The sequence below is a fragment of the Pseudorca crassidens genome, chromosome 3 (genome assembly GCF_039906515.1).
Source record: "Pseudorca crassidens isolate mPseCra1 chromosome 3, mPseCra1.hap1, whole genome shotgun sequence".
Lineage (NCBI taxonomy): Eukaryota > Metazoa > Chordata > Mammalia > Artiodactyla > Delphinidae > Pseudorca > Pseudorca crassidens.
In genome coordinates this window covers 106,925,275-106,951,555 of record NC_090298.1, presented here as the reverse complement: position 1 = coordinate 106,951,555, position 26,281 = coordinate 106,925,275, and the positions used below count along the sequence as shown (strand labels likewise).

The following is a 26,281-nucleotide window of genomic DNA, read 5'->3' as shown; positions in this document are numbered from 1 at the left end:
CCACTTCTCAGTCTTGTTTATGCAGCCGGTAACCTTGAGTAATGAGGTAACAGCTTTTTATGGACAAAGAACAGGCTTGCTTACTTTTTGCTATAAAAGTTCAGTGTAAACCCACTGAGTGCATGGCATCCATCTGGTACATACTGCATTGCCCCTGTGGGACTTAGGTGTAAAGGGAACCAATGCACACACGCTACTGCTCACACTGCTTGCATAATTAAGTCCTTTGTCTCTGATCCAGGAATGTCATGTCTTCTGCTAGCATCCATGAAACAGTAGCATGGTCATTATCTTATAAGAAGTGTACAATCAAATCCCAAGCCTGCCACTGATTTTAGCTTGAAAATTCATGTCTACAGGTTATTATAGCAAATGATTTAACTAGATTTATTCAGAACATATGAGATTGGTCAACATGGAAAGAGAACAAGGGCGACCATATAAGTGTGTTCCCATTCCTCTTAATTCTAAAAAGCTTTTATGCTAATTTTGGTTCTCATCATATCACTGAAGACTTTTTACTCAAAGCTAACTAAAATATTCAGGTATTTAAAAGAGATGGATTTAGTTTTAGCTAAGTATAGTTATTTTGTAATTAAAATATGCAGAAAGTAATTTGTCAAAGTCAATATTCGCCATAGACAAATTAAGCTTCTATTTATCGCTGGAAGATTTGAATACAGAGGTTGGGCAAATTGACAAAATTTCTGACTAATTACTTTTTTGAATGCACAGCTAAATCAATTTAGTTAATATTTAAAGGAAGACTAAAGACAGCAAGACGGTTGGCATATAATGGAATTCACCTTTCTCAATGAGCTCTCTAAAGAATATTTTAAAATGTTTAGTCTTCAAAAAAAGCTATTTATAGCAAACAGAGCATAAAGTCATCTATATAGAAATTTTTTAAAAACTTGGAAATAAAGAATCCCCACTTGCCACCCATGCCTCACACATCATTACTTGCTCACAGAGGCTTCCCTCGCACAATGACTGGCTCTCGTGATGGCCAGAGGGAGTACAGCATAGTAGTTATGGCAGTTACAGCAGTTTCTAAATTCTAGGTTAAAATCTCAGCCTTCTCACTTCTAACCAGATGGATGACCTTGGGCAAGTTACTTATTCACTTAGTTCTTCAGTTACATTATATGGTTGTTATGAGGATCAAGTTACTTAATATGACAGATGCTCAAATGTTAAATTTGATTCACTTTAAAAATCTGAAGTATACAATTTAGAACGGCAATGAACCTTACACATGGTACAGTTCAGTCCAATCTCTTCATTGTACAAATGAGACATTTGCCCCCAGTGTTAAAGCTATTAAGAATGAAGCTGCGTCTACCATTTAAAAGCTTTCCATTACACAATGCATCACATAACCAGTGGCTCTTTCTCCAGTATTTAAAGGCAATCCCCCATCCTTCTCTTTCCTGCCAATTCCCTCCACCAACAACTCCATTTTTTTTAATACGAAAAGGAAGGTATGTGATAGATAAACACACACAATGTTACATCTACACCGTGCTGTCTACCTGCAGGAATGAATTGCTGGAATCCAATATGGACATCATAGGACACAGTATTTAAGTTTTGCCAAATTCTCCAAAAGAAAAAAGCACTTATTGGCATACAAACAATACAACCAAAAAGATGCTAACATTTGGGTAACGGCTAACAATTTACACCTGCCTTCTCTGTATGTTTCACGTATTATTTCTAGGTCTTAATTTCTTGGAAAAATCCCCACATTTCCGACATTTACAGTGCATTCCACATTTTTAGTTGGGGCTGCCAAACAGGCTATTTTGTGAAAGCACAATATGCATCTTCCAGAAGTCCAATTCAAAGCTGCATGTATTCAAAATACGTCAACAGTGAGCATTTGTGTATTAACCACAGGTTCTGAGACACATCACCTTTCATTTCTTGCATTTACTGTCTCAAGTGGGAGGAACAATTCAGCAAGGAAACAGCTGTGAGAACAATGAACAAATCTGAAGCCAAGGGACTTCTACAGTTTAGTGAAATATACTGTGCAACTAACAATTATATCAAGAAATGAAGCCTCATCTATGACAGGTATGCTCTAAGTTGACTATTTTCTGCAATAAAAATGACAAAAAGCTAACCTTACAATGAAAAATGCTACATAATTAATACAACAGACATACACTTTCCCTCCCATCCCACTTTTCTGGAAATAAATTAATAGAAGCTAGATTTATTGTCTTGATGGCATCCCACTTATTTTCTTCCTCTTTTTCTTCATATAAACATGATTGCAAATCAAAAAAAACCACGACAAACAAAAAAAGCAAGTACATTAATTTTCTATTGCTGTGTAATGAATTATCACTAATTTAGCAGCTTAAGAGACGTTTACTACCTCATAGTTCTGGAGGTCAGAAGTCCCGGCACAGCATGGGGGCCATCTCGGCTCAGGGTCTCACAAGGCAGAAATCAAGGCATTGGGGGTGCCGCCCGCATTCTTACCTGGGGGCTCTGAGGGAAAACTTGCTTCCAGACTCACTGAGGTTCTTTGCTAAATTGAGTTCCTTGTGCTTGTACAACTTAGGAGCCTGTTTCCTTGCTGGCCTCCCAAATCCTCAGCCTTGTAGTAAGCAACAGAGAATCTTCTAAGTCAGCAACAGGGAATCTCCCTCCCACGAAATCCCTCCCACAGACTGAATCTCTTTTGCCAGGAACAGCCCAGTTCCTTTTAAGAGCTCACCTGATTCAATCAAGAACACAAAGGCAGTCTCCCTATCTTAAGGTGAACTGATTTGAAGCCTTAATTACTTGAGCAAACCCTTTACAGCTGAACAGAGATTAGTATTTGCCTGTCAGGGGCAAAGTGTGTGTATACCAGAGTGGGAACCTTGGGGCCCAGTTCAAAATTCTGTTTCCTACAACAGGGAAATCAAGATTACAGTCTCTTTAACCGGAATTAATAGGCTATTTTACTTGACCACCATTTTGGACTTTAATCTCTTCTAAAAATAAATTTTCAATAAGATGTCTGCTATTCAGGCTTAAAAGATAAAGAAAAGCAACATGGTAATAAGAATTCTAAAAGCCAACTGCAATTATTTCATAACCATATCAAAGTAATCGATGTATCTCATTACGGTAGCCTAGTGATTTTTAAATTTTTTAATCATGGGTTAAATAGTGACAATAATGCTCCATGGAGGATCAAGGAAGCATGAGTGATGTAAGAATATTGATTTGTAGTTATCTGAGGATAAAAATAATGGTAATTTTCATATTATCAGCCATTCTCCCGAATTAGTTCAAAACCATCTGGAAAGAAGTAAGGCTAGACTGAAGATGGGGCACAGGGAAAGTTCTCGGCGCTGGAAGCAGCCCTTTAGCTTTGCGAATGTAAACAGTGTAGTGTTTTATAGATTCTAAAATGGATCCTTTTTACTGTTCTCCCCGCTTTCCTTCTGATAATCTCTAGCGTTATCAACTAATGTAAGGAAGCCCAGGGCAACGTGTTAAGTAATGTAGTTGTCATCTTGCTGAGCCTTTCCTCACCTCTGCAACTAGAAACATCTATCTCTGGGTCTCACTAGCCACACTTGTGAAAGAAAACCGTTGTAGAATTTTACAGCTGAAATGGACCTGAGATCATGATCTTTAAAGTTCCACCCAGATCTAAAGTCATATTTACCCAAATATCAACTTTTAAAAAGAGAAAATATTCTTCCTAATTAGAGAAATGTGGTAATTAAATGGATGTTATAGGGTGTTTGGTTTCCTGGTTAGAATAACTTTTATTACTTTTAATTTCAGATAAAGTTTCTGCATATGTTTTAGCATTTCAATAAACGATGTGTCTTGATCTTTCTAACCCCCTTGCAATTCAAGACACTGGACTATTCTTTTGCTTATGTTCTCAAGGTCTTTATTTACATCAGTTAAAAGAATTTTGTTACCTTACAAAATTGGAGACACTTCCAATTCAAAGACTAATGTATTAAAATCAATTCAGGTTTCCTATAATTAGGCCTCATCACCTTGCTTGCATGATCTGCAAAAAAGAAGGGAGAACGCAGAATTCACAAGTATATTACTCTAAACTTTGTTGTACTGACATTCTTGAACCTTTGACATAATTCAATTCACTTTTACTGAAAGGTTATGATATATCTGATTTTGTACCAGACCCTAAGCTTCCTTGGGGCATCTTTCTATCCTCAGCACATGTTTAGAACTTAGTAGGTTCTCAAAATGAGTTTCCAGAATGAGTACAGAATAAATGCACAGGTCCTGCTTTCAAGAAGCTTAGAATCTAGTGGAAAAGACAGATTTTAGCCCAGTGAAACCCATTTCAGATTTCTAACCTACTGAAATGGAAGATAATAAATTTGCCTTGTTTTAAACCTCAGAGTTTGTGGTAATTTAATATGGTAGCCATAGGAAACTGACTCAAGTTCACAGAATTGTTTCAGCTGTGAAAAGGCTTCATTGGGGTGGTGTTTCATGAGAGGAAGGGCCAGGACTCAGTGGAGGAAAACAGGTGATGTTAGTTAAATCCTTGCTACTCATAAAGTATGGTTGGTCTCTTCTGAGCACAGAAGCCAGACCTATTGAACCAGAGTCAGCATTTTAACAAGATTCCCCCAGGTGATGTGTATTCATATTAGAGTTTGAGAAGCACTAGGTTAAATTTATCAAAAACTATTTTAATATGTGTAGAAATCTTTGATTCTTCTTTTTTGACACACAAGTTTGCTGGGAAAAAAATTTAAACATAACCCTAAGAAGAATGCTAGATTGCTGTTTGTTACACTGACCAGAAAAAAAAAAAAAAAAAAAAATTCTACTGCTCTTAAATAAGAAGGCCCTTCAATAAAATCCATTTACCCCCATGGACAAAACATTTTCATTCTTCGAAAATTTCCATGAGTTGAAAGATTACAAATGTCAAAAATTTTACACCTTTAAATAAATATTAGAATCCCTGGAAGAGTACTCAAAGAGCCATGCTGTGGCAGACAAAAGAACTTCATTCACGTAATACGTTTTCTTTAATTACTTTAATATAAAAGACACCAATGTTTCATATTTCACATAATATTTTTTAAAAAGTTTTAAAACCCTATAATAAGTATTTAATGAAAATAAGTGTATTGAATGGTAGTAATGACTGCAAAAGCAATACTACCAAATGATTACTGAGGCCTTTTGCATTAACAGTAATTGGAAGGTAGGTGGAAAAAATTTCAAACAAGAATATGGATGTTTTAAAACTACATTTTATCCAGCCTTTACCTTTTTGCTAAATCTTGTGCTTATTAGATGTATTCAAGATGGTTATAAAGCTATTCAGCTAAAGTAATACTTCAAAGATGTTAGAACAGCCCTCCATTAATGATATGGTGTTGCAAATCCTCCCATCTGTTTACAAAATTAAAACAAGCAATGAGCGAATGAGTCTTTCTGGGTAAAAGATTCAGTTAAAAAAGAGAACATTAACAGAGAATTAGTGATGGTGAGCAGAATAAGAAAATTAGCATAATTAAGAAAGATATGTAATTATTCAACATAAGTTTGTCTGGTTAAACCAGTGCAACATAATAAATAACTTGACTGCATCGTGAGCGAAAGGGGTAACACGATCCAGAGTCCTGTTTTTAAATTCTCGTTTAATAATCCTATTTCAATCAACCTGTAAAGTAAAAGCACTGAATCCACATTAACATTGTAACATACATCTTACAATAAGACAAAAGTCAAACTATTACTGGGAGATCTTTGTCTTTAACTGTGCACAATTTAAGAAAATTTCACAAGAGTGTGCACTTTTGAAAGTATGATCAGTGTATATGGTATAGAGAAAACAGGCACCTCCATTATAATTTTTTTTAATAAATAAAAGCACATTAACATAAGAAGAAGGTAAGCAGCACCTAAAACCTTTGACATCTGTAACTAAATGCTGGTACCCAAACGGTCTAATTGGTTAAGTTTTACTAAGAGGCGCAAAAAAGAGCCAATTTTTGACTTAACGTTTTAATTCTGCTAGAGACATGAGCTTGTCCGGGCTTACAGTCCTGTCACCTGATGGTGAGTAGCACACCCGTTCTTCACATGTCTTATACTTTGGAAAGCAGACCCGACTCTGGAGCACTCGCCTTAATTAGATTCTGAATTTCCTTGAATTTTGGATGGTCTTTATCAGCCACCAGCTGTAGCAGAACAGCTTCACTTGTAGTCACTATGATCCCAGTTCGAGAAAGACGCTTTAAAAAAAAACAAAAAAAAGACAAATCAAGAAATTAAGCATGAGAATGAACACTGTATTAAAACAGCAAAAAGCATGCCAGGACACAATGATTAGTGTCCTCTATCAAAACCATGGCCCTTAGCCATACCATCAAATTCAGAGGTGAGGAGAGATTTCAAACTAGCCACACCACAAACCCTTTATGATGGTTCTCAATATTAGTAATAAGGACTAGAAACAAGTAAAAGAGAACAGGCAGCCAATATTCTCACTTGCCAATATTCTCACTTATATGCACCAGGGACAGAGGGAAATCAAGGCTAAGGACTGTAAAACAATGATTCTTAAGTTCTTTTTTTCCTCTCTCCAAATATCTGACATTAAACTGCATGCCCTTCCCGTAAGTAAGAAATGCTGGTGGTAGAGGAGCCTCATGTGAGGTTTAAGAATGTGCCCCTGGACGACAACAGAACCACTACCATTGCCACCATTGTAAGCTTTTTAGAATCATAACAGGAGTATAAAATTTAAGGTTGTATAGAGTTTCATTGACAGGTGAAAGAACATCCTTGCCAAACTGTTCCAGTGGAATCATAATAAAGAGCTAAGGACAGAAATCTCAAGGAAGGGGAGGAGGGAAAGGGAAGGAGGAGGGCAAAGAAGAGAAAGTGGAGAAAAGGGTGGGAGAGGGGAATGGGAGGAGAATTCTAGAGCAGAGATCCATTTTCTGGATGTATTTATCAGAAACCTCAGGGAAAAAAACAGACCAACTGTTTGTTACCCCAAGCAACATTCACTGTAAGAGCCTTAGAAGATGAGGTGGTTAGACACGATTCCTATGCAAGTTAGAGGAAAAGACGTGGATCAGTGTCTCGTCATAAAGGGAGTCACCTGAATAAACAGGACATCCCAATGGAGCCAAAGTAAACCCTTCAAATGGCTGCAGATCCAGAGACCCAACCTTCCCACTGGCAGACTCTTCCTTTTTATCCCCAAGGATGCAGAAGGGAGTGTAAGCCATAGCCTACTTATCAGATAGCAAGCTTGGACCTCAAACACCAGCACAGGAGTGTGCAGAGCAGGCTGACCACAGCTCTGGAGAAATGAAAAAACAGCAGAGGGTTACATAGGAAAGAGGAAGAAATAAGTGAGGCTGCTAGTGTCCTTTATGTTGGGACAAATCCCAGAGGATGAGTCATCACTGAGTTCTTTAAAGACGTCTGGAGACTAATTTCCTCCTCCTTGCTTTTCAGTCAACTCCTGACTATCGTATCAAACCCTCAGAAATCTCAAAGGACTGTGTGCTTGCTTCAGACAGCAGGGCGGGGAATAAGACTAGCTGCAGCTCGGTGCCGTGAATGTCCAGCCATCCAAATGCAGCTCTCTCCCTGGCTGCCTGCCTTCCTTACTGCTCCCTGTTGAATCAACGGACTTTCAATCAGTCAGTCTGAATCTGAGTCATACTTTCAATGTCTGTGAAAGTGCCTTCTATATTCCAAAGTGCAAACAAAGGTCAGTTCTCAGTAATCTTTCTAGTTCCTTCATGAGGCAGGAAGGACAGAAAACTGTTTCCAGGTCTGAGGAAGAAATGTGATGACCCAGGAAGAAGGCAGCTTTTTTCCATAGTGCTCTCCTGACCAGACTAGAGCAGCACCGGATCCACCCTAAGCCAGCAACCCTCAGGGATGCTGTGAGTCCGTACACTGTGTCAGGGGCAAGCTGGCACACTAGAGGCACACAAAAAAACTTTAGTAAACAGAAACATAAAATTATTTAACTTCAAGACGGAGATATGCCCAATATTGATTGCATTGGAAAGTAATCAAGCCAAGAACCTGTGTTAGGGGAAGGCGTGGCTCACGCCTTTGCTAAGATTGCAAAGTCTTTAGATCAGACTAACAGACCTTCCCACGGTGCCTTCCCAGCCCCAACCCAGAAGGGTACCTGAGCAGAAAGAGAACAGCAGCACTTTTTCCAGACACCGGCAGGTTCCTGCCCACCACCTTGAGCTATGAGGACACCTACAATACTGGTCCCACACTCACTTTATCTCCTGGCTTTAGAAGGGGCAATTAAAACTCCAGTTGTTTAATGCAAATGGGTACACGGCTTAATAGGCTTCCTGAGTTCTTCCCTTACACTTGCAAAACCAGTCCAACTAGGCCAAAGGAAAGGTTACTCTGACCCACAAACCTAAAAATGCAAGAACACAAAGCCAAGATGGTCTCAGAGAGGGTGGGGAAAAAAAAGACTAAACCCATTAAATTCCCAAGTAACACTAACAACCCCCAGAAGTACAAGGACATCAAGCTCATGAGACGGTTTTAGTCTATTTTATCTCACATTTACTCTACAATTGTAAGTTGAAAGAAAAATGCCTGACAGATGGTAGGTGCTCAAAAAATTTTGTGGAATAAAGCACACACCACAGATCCTGGCAGAGAAGTTTTAATAACGGTAACTATAAATCTTATTAGTACAATGGTCTTAACAGGCAATATGGGGAGTCTCAGGAATGACCTTAAGTAGTTGCGTTCTCAAGGAAAAAAAGAAGGGGAGCAGACCAGATCTCTATTTCACTTTCATAGTCACAGAAGAAAAAAGGAGACTTAACATTTCTCCCAAGGACTGAGGGACTAGAGCACCTCCATAGCAAATTAAGACTAAGAGGAAAAATCTGAAATGTGGCACACATCTTCCCCCATCACCACCTGACCTGCTTCTTCTCTCCCTTTCAACCTCAGCCAAGGCAATGCTGGCTGCTCCAGGCTCTTCCAAACCCACCCCAGACCATATTCCTTCCTTCCCTCCTCAGAACTTCTCAGGACTAGTCCATTCTGGCTCTTGGAAGCTGATATATGCTTATACTTTTCTGATCAGATGAACCTCATGAAGACAATAAAAACAAACAATAGCTACAGTAAAAATAAAAGCAACAGCTAACATTTGAGTGTTTACCACATCAGACACTGTACTAAGTGCTATCGATACATTATTTCATTGATTCTTCACAAAAATCCTCCCACGTAATGACTATTATTTCTATTTCACAGTCGACAAAAAATTAATCCATCAATCTAAGAAAGAAACAGATGAACCTACTTGCAAGGCAGGAATAGAGACACAGACTTAGAGAACGGACATGTGGACACAGGGGTGGAAGGTGAGGGTGGGATGAATTGGGAGATTAGGATTGATATATATACACTACCATGCATAAAATAGATAGCTAGCAGGAACATGCTATAAAGCACAGGACGCTCAGCTCGGTGCTTTGTGACGACCTAGGTGGGTGGGAGGGAGGTCCAAGAGGGAGGGGACATAGGTATACATATAGCTGACTCACTTCATTGTACAGCAGAAACTAACACAACATTGTAAAGCAATTATACTCCAATAAAAAAAAAGGAAGAAATGGAAAATTTTATTCAAGCCAAAGTGAGGATTATAACCTGGGAACAGCCCCTCAGAAAGCTCTGAGAACTGGTCCACCCGTTAGAAGTCAAAGCACAGTTACATAAATTGAGACAGAAGGCTGTACATTAAATGACCTATTATTGACAGTTTACATAATCCAGATCTAAGTGCCACTGTCGTGGGTCATGTGACCCTTTAGAAGATCAAGAAGGAATGTTCTTTTAAGGGGTTGTCTGCTCTTTATGGTTGAGCAGGTATTTCTGCTGATGGGAGGTTTGGTCGATGCATACTTTAGATACACAATGCACAGTAGGGAGGAGAGAGGAGGCCAAAGGGCAAAGAAAATTTTTTCATGTTTAAATTTTTCTTGTCTTGCCATAAAAATATGAATTTTATTTCACATCACCAATGAGAAATCTGAGGCAAAGGTATTAGGTAATTTGTCCAAGGACACTAATTTACAAAATGCCGGAACCTGAATTCAAACCCATATTACCCCTCCACTGTTTAGACTCCTCCTAATCAGTAAGATTACAGACTACCTCCAAAAGAATGAGGCTCAGATGGTAAAATGGCTGTTTTTATTCTGAGTCTTGGTAGAACACAGAACTGCCAACAATCAAAATTTTCTGTAATAAATGGCATAATAAGACATCTAAAAAACGAATGTAGGACAAAAGTTCTTGAAATCGCTTTACAAGCAAGGAAAATTTTTGGTTTTGTATGTTCTTAGTTTTTCGCTTCCTTGGAAACACTTCAAGTTCTGGACCTCAGCATTACCATAAAGGTATTCAAAGAAGAAAAGAGCTGCCTGTCGAGGTAGTACGGATCTGACAGTGGAAGTGTTTAAACTCAGATTACTAAGGAAATTTGAAAAGTGGAAGCTAACTATGACTATAAGAACAGCTTAAAGATCTCTGCTGAGAGGGGAAGAAGCAACACTTAGTATCTAACCAACCAGAGAACCCAGTAGTCCAAGTGGACTTGAAAATAGTTGAATAAAATAAATAAAACCATTTCCACCTATAATCGCAAAATAGGACTCACTGCTCAGGAATAAGAGAAGGGATGGCCAACCAGGGCCTTAAAACCACTGCTGCTGACAGCTACCCGCCTGCTTCTACATCAGCCCTCCCCACTGACTTGAGTCTCCTTTCTTTCCTCTCTTTCTTATTTGCCCAACTCACCACCCTAGGGAACATTTTAGGCTAGAGAGGTGATTGAGCAATCCCACAGAGAAAGTGGTTCACAGGTCAGCTTATGCATGGAACACTGGAGGGTCTCAAAAAAAAATCTACATTTCCCATTCTCAATAAAAATAATCAGTTAAAAATTCAGCAATTCAATCCAGATTGACATTACTTTAAAGCTATTATAGAATTAGAATTAAACATGAAAGAGAGAGATGCACAATGCGGAGTGAAGGTTCAAAGGATTAATTGTGGGAGTTTGTTTTTCAACAGTCTCGGAATAGGCAATGCTTACGTAAGGCTACTGTTATGCAACACTGATGAAAGTCATCAACTCCCTGACTCTGAAGTATATCTTGACACTCCACGCAGAGAGCCATTAAACACTGTGTGTGAGTGGTGCCCACAGTCAGAGACACACCTCCTATCCCCAGAAATTCAAGTCTGAGGAAATCTAACAAGTGGCTGAACCAGGCTTCGGCCCACCATACCCTAGGTGTTGGCTAGACCCTGGACGAGTTAAGCCTAGGTGAACTGTTGTTAATTTGCAAATCTTTCAGTAGTTCAGAGTAAGCTTACTGGAATACCTCTTAGTTGATGTGCAAAACTAGCAAAGTTACGAAAGAAGATGTAAAGGAGCATTTGGCATCACTAGACATCTAGAAATAAAGACAGAAGATGTAAAACAGGATATGATGGTGAGACCTCAGAGGTTTGTCGTGCGTAGTAGAAACCCCGGAAATCAGCCTGATTGTTGTCAGACCAAGCTCAAATCTAAGAGGTAAATCTTTCACTGCTGTTACATATTTGATACTCTCCAAATTTACTTGGAAGCCTTGGCTAATGGTTTATTTTAAAGCAGAACAATTACCTCAAGAGCAAACATCCTGTCCATCATGCTTCTCGACGACGTGGCATCAGCAACAATATGAACCTCAATACCTCTGCCAACGAGCTCCAGAGCTGTCTGTTGGATGCACACATGGGTCTAGTAGGAAAGTAAAAACCATATGTAATAACGTGGTAAACTACCAGTATTTTACAAATGTGCAGCAACACGGTAGAGCAGAAAGAGCACTACAGGTCTAATGGCCTTGTCCACATCTAGTTTTGCCTCCAACTCACTAGTGATCTTGAGCATAAACAGCATTTCTGGCTTTGGCTGCCTCTTTGTTAAGTCAGGGACTGCATTACATCAATGTTCTTTGTACTGGGAACCTTGAACATATTCTTAGAGCTCTGTGAGCACTTTTTTTAAAGATTTTCATCTATGTCATCTGGACGACCTTCATATGGCTGACTACTACCACTCAGTTTTGATGCCACTCGCAGTTGGGTTTATTTTTGTATTCACACCAAGTGCCTAACACAAAGAACGCGTTTGCAGTACTGCCAATTGAGATAATGGTGGGAAAACTGAGTTGTGGTAAGGCACCCAGTAGTATAAAGGTAAGCCAAGTTAAAAATAACTTGTAGCACAGGCAAAAAATACCCAGTATACATCACCAGAAAATGAATTATACAGATTCCATCTTTGTAAGTATGAACTTGTAACAATTCATCAGCAGAGAATAAAGAGTAAAAACATGCTCCAACAATAAGTGGATTATATAACCAATGAAAGCAGATTTTAATAATGCCAACCAACCTTATCTTCATATGACAAGAGGGCTGTGGAGAATTATCAACTGACAACTCATTAAAATTAGCACTGGAGGACTGCTCAAAGATGATTTTGATTAGACATGAGGTCTAATGATGAACAAGCAAGAAAAGTGCAAAAGTCAGCATTTGGTGTGACATATTTATACAAATAGGCTTCCTTTATTTTATCATTATTTAAGTCAAAATACAGAAATATTTTATATCTAAACCTGAGGCTATTAAAACCTACTACTCTGAAACCTACTATCAAAACATCATGGATGTCTTTAATATTATTTGGATTTCACTGTTTTTATGGTTTTCATAATTTTAAAATTTTAGTTCAAGAGGTGTTTAAAAGCTATGAATAAATAATTATATTCTGTTTCTACATGTCAAAAAAACAAACCAAACAAAAAATCATTTTAATCAGCATTAGGAATCCATGAGTATTTTTTTTCCTTTAAAAAAATAGGTACACATGATTCAAATGTGAAGGACAATGAACTACATGACTTCTAAGGTTTTTCTTAAACAAAAACATGACCAAGGTGAGCTCCTATAACACATAAATAAACATACTGTCTTTGGTGAAAATGTGTTCCAAAAGTTGGGGTTCAAAGTAAAGGCCCAAGAATCTATCAACCTAGATTCAAATGCAGCTTCATCTAACTTTAACTAACTCTATGACCTTGGGCAAGACACATAGCAGCTGTGTTTGAGTTTTCTCACCTACAATATGAGACCAAAAGTACTTAGCTCAGAGGATTGCTGTGAGAGTTCAACAAATTAATATATATAAAGTGTTCAGATCAGTGCCATGCAAGTAGTCAACACTTAAAAACTGGTAGCTATTTTCTATCAGATACCTACATGGTATTCTATATACAAAATTACATTCTGGAAATAACAAGTTTTCTACAAATGATATCGTGTCCAAAACAGAACAAGAGGTACTCACTTCTACTCCAAATAACACAACACTCCTGACTCCAGGAATCTCTGCTAATGCTGCTTCTACTTCTGGTAATACCATTGAAAACTTGGTCTTTGGAAGTACCAGTTTTACACCCGTTAAATCAATTTCTTGAACAGTGCTACCAAGACCTTTAGGGTACTGTTCTGTTACAATAACTGGAATTCCTAGAATCCGGGCCCCTTGTAACTGGAGGAAAAAAAACACACAAAGATAAGTAGCAATATACATATGTTTGCGTATGAATCATGCTTTAGCAAATTGGAAAAAATGAACAAGCAAGCATACCAATCTCTGTCCCACACTAATAATATCTCCAAAATACTTGATGGCTGGTCTGAACCTTTCCTGCATATCACAGCAGAAAAACACAGTGCTTGAAGGTGTAAGATTTCCCAGGGTAGTAAGCTGAAGAAAAAAGAAAAAAAGAATGATTTAGCATTTGTTATACAATGACATTTATTTTCAGCTGGAGGTCAGTAAAGAGAGAAAAACATTCCTACTGTTTGACCCATTAAATCCATTTCTACAACTATTGTCTAAGAGAAATGATATGAATAACAGGAAAAAAAATTATGCCCAAAGATGTCCACTGAATTCCTTTTAATAGTGAAAATTAGAAATAAACCAAGAACCAACAATACAAAAATGATTTCACAAATTTTAACACATTCACATGACAAACATTTTTTAGCCTATTAAAATAATGTATGTATATGTTTTCAAAAAATGTGCACCATCTAAGAAGAAATGCCATAATCTAATGTTAATTTTAAAAACAGAGCACAGTTCAATAGTATTTCAATAATGTAAAAATATGAATAAAAAGTAGAAGCAAATATATGAAAATATGAACACGTGGTTATATAGTTAGGGATGCTGATAACATTTTTTCTTAATACCTTTCTTTTATTTTTCAAATGCTATTTTAAAACATTTGCTAAATGTTATTTAAAAAGATGTATTACTTTTATAATAAAAAAACAGTAAAAAACTTAAATCTGTTGATGGCATTGCTCACAAGAACAAAGAATAAAATTTAAATAATCTGTAGCAAAGATTATGGAACAAAAAACTAAAAAAACAGAAACAAATCTAGATATACTGCTATCATCAACACAGAAATATTAAGTTGGTATTCTCAAGAATAACTTCTTAGACTTCAAATAAAATGCAATGAAATGATGCCAAGCACATCACCACTGTCAAATGGAAAGACATAAATTTGACATCTGAATTCTTACACATATTTATCACAATCAGGAAAGTCAATGAATTAAGATGAAAACTGGGTATTAGATTACCATGCTTTACATTAATTGCTGTAGTTGGTCTATTATAACAACTTGGGCCCAATATGGATCTACCAAAAAGGGAAAAATCACTGTTGAATACAAGAATTTAATTCTTAAAAGTCCATGGTACTTTTCTTTCTACCTTCTCAAATGAGAGAAAGCTCTGGAAAGGATGCAGTCTGATCATGAATGAACCCATGCCACTACTCTTACTAGGCACCCTGTAAGTCTCCCCTCTAATTAACCTAAACCACCCACAGACAATAATTACTCATAATTTTATAGAGGAACCTGAGTCCTGATTACATGGTGGTGGCTTCACCACCAGCCTGGCCCTAGACTCTGCCTTAGTATCTGTGCACATGGCATACTCCCAAGAAACAATTACTACAAGAAATAAATGAATCATCAAAAGGAATCTTTTATCCTTAACAGTATGACTGTTCTAGTCAGGTTGCACTTTTATTTATCTGTGTCCTGGTCTGAAGGACTCCAGCACCTTAATCTCCCTCTGGTATTAACTCTATAGGTGTGCACTGATTAACCATGCGCAGTCCAACACCAAGTTCATGTCAGAATGCGAGTGCCATCTTTAATTCTAACACTATGTGGAGGGTTTTCCTACTCTGCCAATAAAGTATGTTTAAAATAAATATTCAGGCTGCTTCCTTACTTAAATTTTTAATGCAAGTACCATGCTTCCATTTTGGTCATTATCAAAAGCAATGAGTCTGATGTATAGGTAAGTACTTAGGGTACTTGGTTGAAAACCAGTCACTATGACCATGTATCTTAAATTTCAGTAAACATTAAATCTTGGCTCAAAAGGCTTAAAATCCATATATATATATTCTTTTAGAAATTTGAACCAGGGGTCCCTAGTCATCCACCATGTGTTGAGGGGACACTATGAAAAGCAGTTTAGCTGTAACTGTCTTGTTTCAAGTAACTGTAAGGCACCTTAGCCATCTTGCCATTCTACCACATGGGAATACCAGCAAGCAGGCAAAATAAAACTCCCAGGCAGTTGCCCAAGTATGCTGGATGGCCATGCACTAACACACAACCGACACTTGCTTCGATCTCCAGCTTTCAGATCTTATCTCAGACTGTACTGACTAACTCTGTATACATTCCTAACAAGTTTGGTTGTCTGGATTATAAATTAACACAGGATTGGAAACAGCAAATCTGAAAGGGAACTGCCGAAGACAGGCAAACAGATAGCAACAAGAAATGACAGCTGAGGAAGAAACGATTAAAAATACAATAAAAGCAGATCAAAACTCAACTAGTTCTCAGTCTAGACTCCAATGAAGGAGTAGCAAGCTGTATATAAGTTATAAATTGGGACAAAATCATTTTATCACACTCATTAAGAAAATAAGTTACATAATATTTTAGGACTACCATATAAAATGGTCAAAATACAAAAAATTGGGATATTTAAAGGAATAAAACCTTACCTACTCAGAAATCCTAGAATATTCAGACTTGTGGTCTCCTGGGGTCCCTGTTATCTGGTGCTTCCCTATACCTCATTTCAGCTGTGAGGTATCTGTTCTAGGCAGGGGACCACATCAGACGTATGTCATATTAGACACAGATTGAGGAGGTCAGAAAATGCAGCCCTGAAATCCTTAGCACCCTGCAAATCCTTTCTAGTAGAGGAATTCATCATCTATAAACCTTCAGTTAAAGAAAGAAACCATAGAGATAAGCAGGTGAGGCATATTTTTATGCAGAAATGACTGGTTATAATTTCATGAAACAAAAATGCCTTAGACATTCTCCTCTCCAGGAGTTGACATACCCTTGAATATGACCTGCACTTAGTAATTTGCTTCTTCAGAGTATAGAGGGAGGGTAATGGTGAACACGGCCACAGCCAGGTGATCAAGATTGAGGTAATCCATGGTGACAGTATTCAGCTTTGATATATGATGAGAATGACCTTCATGATCTTCCTCTCAAAATCTCACAACCCTGGTTGAAGCATGAGGAAAACATCAGATAAACCCAAAATGAGGTCATTCTACAAAAATATCTAATCAGGACTTCCCTGGTGGCGCAGTGGTTGAGAGTCCGCCTGCCGATGCAGGGGACACGGGTTCATGCCCCGGTCTGAGAGGATCCCACATGCCGTGGAGCGGCTGGGCCCGTGGGCTGTGGCCGCTGAGTCTGCGCATCCGGAGCCTGTGCTCCGCAGCAGGAGAAGCCGCAGCGGAGAGAGGCCCGCGTATCGGAAAAGAAAAAAAAGGAATAAAAAATATCTAATCAGTACTCCTTAAAACTGTCAAGGTCATTAAAAACAATGAAACTCTGAGAAACTGCCATAACCCACAGGAGTCCAAGGAGACATGACAACTAAACATAATCGGTATCCTGAATTGGATCCTGGGACAGAAAAAGGACATTAGGGAAAAGCTAGTGAAATCTGACTGAAGTGTGGCGCTCAGCTTATAGTAATGTACCAATGTTGGTTCCTTAGCTGTGTCAAATATGCCACAGTAAAGTAAGATGTTAGCAAGAAGGGAAACTAGGTCAGGTATAAAGGAGCTAGCTCTCTGTACTAACCTTTGCAACTTTGTTGTAAATCAACACTATTCTAAAATTAAAAGTTTATGAAAAAAGAAAAAAGGTCTCCCTATGCCATAGTAGTAGGGGGGAAAGATGCTACTTTATGAATAAACTCCATATCTTACAAGACAGAAAAAGGAGGATTTGAGGCTACCAAAACAAAAAACAAACAAATAAAAAACTACTGAGAAACTCTAACCAAACCCCCCATCCACCCCAAATCCACATGAATTTCAGTAATTGTTAAATTACACACTGACTCTATAATTCAGGGACTTCGTAACTTGACTCAGAAATTCCTCTTAAACCAAAACCTTGTACATAACTAAAGTGCTGCTCATTGTCAAACATGCTGCAACTGCAAGATAGCAAATTAAAAGTGACCTTGACCAAGTGCCATCACGAGTAAAAGTGAAGCAATTACAGATCAACACATATTCAAGAAGTATGAAGAAATCACATATAAAAGTAAATATGTGTATACACACACACCTTCATATATTTATACACATAAATCCCTACACATACACATATACATAAAAAATACGTATTTCAATATACATATTTCAACACAAAAAGCTGATCACAACCAATGGCTTCCTCAAGCAACAGTTTAAGAGATAAATGTCAAGTATAAATTTTTTGTCCACTTTCTTAAGAACTGTCTTAGCTGGCATTCAACCTTAGATTTCATATTCAAAAGACTCTTCATCCCCAAGTCTCATTATTACCACAATCATAATAGTATTTACCCTCCTTCACTTCCACATGTGCTCTGACCATTTTCTAACAATGGCTGCTACATCTGCAAGGAATCTGCTCCTCCCTTGCTCGGTTACTCAGGACAGGCACATACACAGTGGCTGGCCTTGCTTAGTGATACATGGTGCCCCACTTCTGTTCTCTCCATAAACGTAATGCATGGTGAGTGTTGTATGTTGAATGGTGTGCTCTAAAATTTATATGTTGAATTCCTAACCACCAGTACTGTACCTCAGAAAGTGGCCTTATTTGGAAATAGTCACTGAAAACATAATTAGTTAAGATGACGTCATACTGGAGTAGAGTGGGTGCCTAATCCAACATGAGTGGCATCCTTATCAAAAGGGGAAATCTGGGCACAGAGAAGGCCATGTGAACATGAAGGGAGAGATCAAGGTGACATGTCTACAAGCCACACAATGCCAAAGACTCCCAACAAACCACCAAAAGCCAGGAGGGAGGCATGGAACGGCTTCTTCACAGCGCTCAGAAGGAACCAAACCTGATCTAAACCCTCCAGAATTATGAGAAAATAAATTTCTGTTGTATAAGCCACTCAGTCTGTAGTATTATACTTTGTTACAGCAGCAACCTAGCGAACGACTACAGTGAGTAAACTGTACATCTTTAGGAATGATTAAAGTTTGGAATTGTAAATATGATGTTTTCAAAATCTTAGTAGTCTGTTATAGTCACAATATAGGCATGATGTGCTTGGGAGAGGGGTCTAGAAGGGGATATGAGGTATCATTATTTCACTGAGAAGTGTTTCCAAGGAAACCCGATTACCACAGGCATAGTAAGGCTTTGTTCCAATACTGACTCAAAACAGAGGTCTGTGACATGACTCTCCCAGGTTACAAGAGTGCCTACACAGGACAGCCCAGGCACATTAGAATCTGAGTCCAAATGTCAATTTCACTAATTTCAATTACATGAAATGCAGCAAATCATTAACATCTCCAAACAGCTGCTTCTTAATCTGTAACAAAGTAATAAAAATAGTGTCTACCTCACAGGGCTATTTCAAGGATTAAATCAGCTTCATGTAAATCAATCAATAAATGTATTAGGTTATTGTGTATCCCTCCTATAGGAAACATACGCTCTGAAGGTCAGCACATGTTAAAAATAGTTCTTCTGTAATGAGGTTAAAATACCACTTACTACTAAAATCCCTTATGAAAACAATAAATATATAGAAAGAAATACTGATATTGCCTAACTTATGTTAACCTAGTCTACAGAATTAAGAAATGATTCATAAAGTGGATTTCTAAATGTCACCAAAAGACTGACAATTACATGATCTGCTCCTGGCAAAACGGTTTGGGGCTTTTTAATTTAGACTACAAAAGAGTATTTATTTCACTCTTATTTTACAACCTACTCACCTGCTGTAAGCACTAATGTCACTTGCACTGAGGTTACAACTCCAGCGAGCTTTCTAACTGCCTAAGGGAAGCCAGCCAACTCCATCAATTTCAGTGTTAAGGACGATGGAGGTTGGAGTGAAGGTGAAGCTGGCCAGATCCCAGGAACACAGTGATATCTGAATCTACTTTGGATTCCCCTTGGCAAACTAAATGACAGAAAAAAGTTCCAAACACAGTTTGGAAATTGTGTTTAGCTCCCACTCAAACACAGTTTATTTATAGGTAGCCTCTAATGTATCCACAAGAGGCAAAATGTGTACAATGCTTTGGGCAGTAATCTGCAATGTTAAATTCTTAAAAAGTGGGCGGGCAGACAATATCATACCCTCAGGATCCAGCTGTTTTCTCCAGTGCCCCTGACACTGTGCGCCTCCCAAGATAGTTCCTGCCTGCTTCTCTAACTCAAGAGTTCCGAGCATTAGCTTATCTACCTGCTCCTCCTACACGCTCCACAGTAAAGGTTCTGAAATCAAAAATCACCACCTTCGGGCTTCCCTGTTGGCGCAGTGGTTGGGAGTCCGCCTGCCGATGCAGGGGACATGGGTTCGTGCCCCGGTCTGGGAGGATCCCACATGCCGCGGAGCGGCTGGGCCCGTGAGCCATGGCCGCTAAGCCTGCGCGTCCGGAGCCTGTGCTCCGTAACGGGAGAGGCCGCAACGGTGAGTAGGCCCGCGTACCGCAAAAGAAAAAAAAAAAAAAATCACCACCTTCCAACTAGCAAGCCCAAGGGAGACCCAAGTCCTTTCCCCTTTCTTTCCAAACCCTGCCTTCTCTCCCTTCCCACCATGTACTCTGGGGTCTCTTCTAGCTATAAAACATCTACACCTCTGTTTAAAATAATCATAGTACTAATAAACTTCCAAGAAGTAAAACCTGGAGCAGAATCCCTTCCAAATTAACTACCTCAGGAAAAAGTCGAAATAACCTTCCCAGGGAAGCCCTTATCTTCTGCCCAGACGAAGCTGCCAGAGGCTTCCCTCCTACATACCGAAGTAAAATCCTCTCGCTGCTGTCATTCTTACTATGTCCTTTTCTTCCTCTCTTCTACTTAGGCCCTGCCCAAGTGTCCAGGGTTGAATTCTCCGTTAGTTAAAACTTGGGAAATACCTTGTGAAAAATTAACACTTATAAGTCATGAAAATGACCTAAATTCCCACTGTATAATCCTCTCATTTACATTTCTTCCCCTGCGTCTCAAAATTCCTTAGACTTCAAGCATTTTGACAAGGCTGAAGACTCATAACCGTGCTTGAAACATGAGCTGTCTTCAGCTACCTGAGCTGTCGGCAGACACTCGGTCACTTGGACAGAATATTTCAGAAGACACTAAAAAGTTACCAGAGCCTAATACTGGCAATGGGGGTCTTAAAGATCAATCCCCACAGAACCACTAACCAACCACCAGCGCAGACAGTGTGGCACAAGCAGCCACTGTGTTTTACAAGGTCACTAGCAACGTCAGTCAGAACAAGCGTGAAAGCAAACTCGGACCCCTGTGTAAATTAAGAATACATTCTAGAATATTTTGTATGTTAGCCAGGGCCACAGAGGCTATGAGGCCTATTCTTGGAGAAATAATAAATGGCATTATTTAAGCTGTGGATTACATGTGGCCAAACATGCTCTTCATCCCTGCCTCTGGGAGAAGGGGCCTATACCCAGAGCGTGGCCTCACTGACAGGCCACCTTGAGTCTTGCTGAGTGACAGGCATCTGTTCCACAGAAACAACGAATAGCATCAAAACAAATGCTGTTACAAGCTCAAGTTTGCAGCTTGTTTTCCATTCTGCTTGCTATTTTCATTAAGCATGAAAAGAGAACATAAATGCTACGGCCAGCTGTAGGACCTTCACACGCTTTACCATGGAACCTCAGGCAATTTCCTACATGTTCTGCTCTTTGGTAAAACGAAGGAGTTAGATTACTAGGTACGGAACAAGAATTGGGTCTTACCCATGTTTACATTCACTGGGCCAGGCACTTACAGCTGCCACTCAAATGTGGAGTGAACTCTACATTCTCATCCAGCCAGAAAATGTCCATGTCTCTAGGATTACACAGCCAGGTTCCAAAAAAATACAGTAAAACGGTCATGAAAAGAAGTATCTTCCCTTTTTCTTCTGAGAATATCCATACACATACACACACACACATATATCTCTCTCTTCATATAAATAGGTATCAGAATAAGTATATGGATATATATGGTATGTGTGTATATTCCTCCACATTACCTATTTTTAAGCTGGGGGAGGCACCTGGCTGAAGAAGTCAAGCTATTGTGATTACTAAAATGAAAGAATATAAAAATATTTTTAAATACTTTAAAATATATAAAGTATCCTATAACAGATGCTTAAGAATTATTGGACTATTTAGTGGGGAAAAAATAACATTTTTAAAAGAATGGAACAGAGTAATGATATTATCATTATTATTTTAAACATCACCACAAAAAAATAACTATATTTTATCTCCAATACCAAGCAAAAGACTTCAAAAGCCACATGTGACCTGAATTATATAATGCCTTTTGAGAATGTACAAGACATTTCAGGTATATACAAATATTTCATTAACTTCTAAACTGATAAGTTAAAAAGAGTTCTCAGATCCAGGCTTTAAATTTTTCAAAATAAGAAATCCCATTGTTGGGGGAGGGAGAAGTCTTAAAGACTTGGGGAGGGTGCTAGTTTGGCATAACATCTTCTTAGGTAACAGCCCACTCTCCCTCCCAACCACTACAGGAAATGCATCACAAAGAAGTCTGCATCCTCAGTAAAGCTCCAGATCTCTTCAGCTAGTATTTGGATTCTCCCATTTATTAATGGATTTGTCAAAGGTGCATCCAGCTTCTTCCATATTTTGGCAGTAATAATCTAAACAGACTGACAAGGAAGGCTGCAGAGAGGTGTCAGCCATGAAAACTCTTGAAGGCATAAAAATGGGTGGTAGTAAACACGTACCAACCACAACTCTCCCAAGAGCAGGGCAAATTCTAGGGTATCAGACGCCAACTGTCTCCCTTTTGGCTCTCCAAGGGTTGACCACAGAATCTCACAGCCTTTGCCCTCTGGTTAAAGTATCTGCTTTGGAAGCTTCTGGCCTTCCTCTGCTATCACTTGCTGGAGTAATAGCAAACAAGACCAATTCCACAGACAACTACAAGTGAAAAACAAACAAAAAAACCACCAAAAACTACAGAACAGTCCTCAGAAAATGACAACTGAATATTAAAATGCCTTCTAATCCTGAATCCCACATTTCAGTTGGGTCTTCCAAAGAAATGGCTTACCGGTTTCTCAACCAAAAAAAATGGTGGTGGTGTAGTACCTAAAATACACCTTTTGTTCTTGCTTTTCAACAGGATAAATCTTCCGGTGAATCCTCTGAGCTGAGCATAAAAAGAACACAGGAGGCAGATCTGCGCAGTATTAGAGCACAGCTTTTTAAAAATATTAAAAAGGCATAAAATAATCCTCAAGTATGACAACTTTTTCTGCCAGCACGACCAGGAAAGAATGGTCTAGCTAAAGTTGGGTATTTAAGAAGGTGCTGCAGTGCTGAGTCAAACGACTTTTTCAAGGTAGGCAACGTATATATGTAATCAACAGATTCAGTTGACAGTTACTTGGAAGAGGCTAAACAAGGTTATTTCACTTAAGGTTAGGAAAGACTTAAGATCAAAGGAGCAGAAAACTGGGGAAGAGGATGGGTGAAAGGATAGGACTCCTGAAGTTTGTGTTTCCGCAAGTGGTAAACACAACTCCGGGAACAAACCCTGAGGCCGATACTCCCCCACAATCTCCTTTCCCCGGTTCTGCATCAACCCAAATAAAAACACAGCTTACTCTGCACAGCCCTTCGGTTACGCAGGAGGCTAGGACTCGCTCCCGGCACACAAAGCGGATGCGGGCGGCTGAGGACCACACACGTGGGGGCGTTCGCGCGCGCCGCCAGTAGCCGGGAGGCCCACGCCCCGTCTTCGGCCGAGGACAGCCGGTGACCGTCACCTTCGGACAAGCGCTTTCGCTGGGCCATCCCGGAGGCTTGCGACAGCGGCACGGCCCTTCCCAGCGGGCGCGGTGCGCAGGGCCCGCCGCCGCGGGGCACCTGAGGAGCGCCGCGGGGACGGGGACGCACGGGGACCGGGAGCTGCGGCTCGGCGCGCGGCCCTCCCGCGAGACCCACCTGGATCTGCAGCGGCACGAGGCGCACCTTGCAGCGCTCGCTCACCGTGAAGCCCTTGGGCAGGTCCACGTACTGGCCCCACTCCTCCGCGAAGAGCTGCACCACGAATTTGCGGTGCATGTCTATCTGGTCGCCGTACAGACTGAGGAACTTCTGGATGAGCAGCTCGTAGCCCGCGCCGTGCGGCACGGCTGAGGGCCGCGCGAAGACCGAGAAGCAGAAAAGCACGGGGACCGTGCCCGACGGCGCCCCCAAGCCACCGCCGCTGGGGAGCGCCGGGACCGCGGGCTCCGCCGCCGCCATGTTCCCCGAGCGTCTGCTAGCTCCGAAACCGCGAGGCGCAGACACCGCCAGCAGCCGCGGCCCCGCCTCCTCGCGCCGCCTGTCGCTTGCTCTGGAAGGCGAGGGGGCGGGTCCTGGCGGCCGCGGCTCCCGCGCCCTCCTCCATGCCCGGCGGAGGGCGGACCCTGCGGAGGGCCTGGCTGTGGGGCCGGCGCTCGGGCGAGCGCCCCCTCCAACTTCCGGCGGCGCACGGTCCCTCCGGCGGGCCGCGAGGGGCCCGGTCGCCTCCCAGACCCTCGACCTGCCTGGGCTGCCCGGTGCTCTAGTCCTCAGAGATGTGTGGCCCGCCTTCCTCCCCGCTCCGCCCACCGTCGAGCGGTGTGCTCCGGAAGTTTGGGCCTGTGCTTGGGGACACGGGGCTGCCCGGCTAAAACTGCTGGGAGGCGTTACCTGTCGCTCTTGTTCAGAGGCAGGCAGTACTTGAGGACGGCGGCAGTAATCTTAAAACCAATCGGGCAGGCTGATCGATGCTAAGAAGAGTGGTGGGAGTCGATGCTTCCTTAGGAGGGCCATCCGAGACTCAGAATTTCATGTTTTTCCACCCCATGAAACACAGTTATCTCTCTAGTCGTGGATTTGAGGTCTTACCCTCCCTTTATCTCAACCCAATTTCCAGGAGAACTTGGATGGGGAATTGCAAAAAATATAAAGGGTAAAAAGAGTAAAAATCAGGACTTTATATTCAAACTGAGGATTCTGTTTTTGAGCGAGTAAAAGCAATCACCCTCAAATAACTTTTGACTTATGAACACTGTAAGGCACTATAATTAGCTGGAATTAGAAAAGTATACATTATGAACAAAGTTTCCTTAAACAGAAGGTCCTGGGAAGATAGGCTTATGACTCTAAACGTACAATTAGATTTTAGATATTAGGGGTTTCTTCTTTTATAAAGAAAGAAATGTCAGGGTTTCTCAATTGGCATTGCTGACATTTAGAATGGATACTATTTCATTCTAAGTGACTGGGGTGGCTATCTTGTGTATCTGTAGGATGTTTAGCAGCATCCCTGCCTCTACCCACTAGATGCCAGTATCACCATGCACCTCCCTAATTTTGACAATCAAAAATGTTTCCAGACATTGCCAAATATCCCCCAGGGGGCAAATTTGCCGCCATTTGAGAACCATTGCTTTAAAATAATGCCAATACCATCCTTTGGCCTTTACTGCTCACTTGTATCCAACCTACTGAAAATAGTCTCTCTCATCAAACTTGAAGATTCCATTTAAAACTGTTGTCTGAACCCATCAAACCAAAATGATATTTTTGCAGATATCATTCCACTGAAAGTCTTTTGTAGGCAGATGTGCAAATCTGTGCTAAGAGAAAGTTACTTTCTCTAGACTAACTAATTACAAAAAGGTACCTATTCTAGGGTGACTAATTATAAAAGTGTTCCTTCTACTCACTAATGCCTTCTGGGACAGAGCAGATTGGAGATTGGAAATTGGTCTGGACCTCAGTCCCCCTCAACAAGCACCTCTGCATCTGCACAGTCTCTTCTGATGGCCCCGAGTCAACATACTTATTCCACTCTCAGATTTTGTAAATGGTTTCTTTACTGAAAGTCAGAAACGTAATTTCCATATCCATTGTACTACCTGAGATTGGCCTTTGGTCATTTAATAGTGCAGTCTCTGTGGTAATAACACATCAAATAACATTAATAAAACAGGTATTTGATGGACATATTCACATTTATTGAGTACCAATTGTGTCAAGCAGTGCATCACTATGCTAGAAAAGCGCCATGAGTGCACCTTTCACTGATAATTTACTGTTCTCAGGAAGCTAATTATTAGAGTATTAAGTTTTATAAATGTTGTTGGAAAGAGTCAATGAATAAGAATCCATAAGCAGATATTCTAATGACAAGAAGAAAATAACTATGCTAATTGACAAATCATTACAGGTAAAATGCCCAAAATGATCTCATATAGGACTCTAAGGACATTTATTAGTTGAATTTAAGCACTTACTTTCAGAATTTAAATTCAAAGCAATTCAAGAAGTTAGTTTATACAGTATTGATTAATATGCTAATGCACTGCAGAAACAAACTTCAAAATCTCAGTGGTTTAATACAACAAAGGCTTATTTCTTACTCCCCCTAATTAGCAGTAACATTTTTTTTTTTTTTTTTTTTTTGCAGTACGCAGGCCTCTCACTGTTGTGGCCTCTCCCGTTGCGGAGCACAGGCTCCGGAC

General features: G+C 40.0%; 1 protein-coding gene across 3 annotated transcripts; it reads right to left on the bottom strand.

The window, feature by feature from the left end:
• Positions 1-5,029: 5,029 nt before the first annotated feature.
• On the bottom strand, positions 5,030-24,228 carry ISOC1 (isochorismatase domain containing 1). 3 transcript variants are annotated; one of them, XM_067731640.1, is made up of 6 exons: positions 23,730-24,228; positions 13,754-13,873; positions 13,451-13,654; positions 12,494-12,597; positions 11,717-11,833; positions 6,120-6,254 (listed from the first exon to the last, which is right to left on the bottom strand). In XM_067731640.1, exons 1-5 carry the CDS (start codon positions 24,030-24,032, stop codon positions 11,740-11,742), a joined length of 825 nt encoding a protein of 274 aa, XP_067587741.1. In that variant the 5' UTR covers positions 24,033-24,228; the 3' UTR covers positions 6,120-6,254; positions 11,717-11,739. The 3 variants fall into 3 exon arrangements, with proteins under 3 accessions (XP_067587740.1, XP_067587739.1, XP_067587741.1); XM_067731639.1 differs by lacking the exon at positions 12,494-12,597 and having other exon boundaries at positions 5,030-6,254; positions 23,775-24,190; XM_067731638.1 differs by lacking the exon at positions 12,494-12,597 and having other exon boundaries at positions 5,030-6,254; positions 23,730-24,143.
• Between the last annotated feature and the right edge of the window lie 2,053 nt (positions 24,229-26,281).

What these genes read in the sequence shown, in the direction of transcription:
- ISOC1 (XM_067731638.1), bottom strand. Translation starts at nt 24,032, where the DNA reads ATGGCGGCGGCGGAGCCCGCGGTCCCGGCGCTCCCCAGCGGCGGTGGC. An exon ending in TCGTGCCGCTGCAGATCCAG is followed by an intron (nt 13,874 to 23,729) that starts GTGGGTCTCGCG and finishes TTTTTTCTTCAG; the next exon opens with CTTACTACCCTGGGAAATCT. An exon ending in ACAGGATGTTTGCTCTTGAG is followed by an intron (nt 6,255 to 11,716) that starts GTAATTGTTCTG and finishes TTTTTTTTAAAG; the next exon opens with CGTCTTTCTCGAACTGGGAT.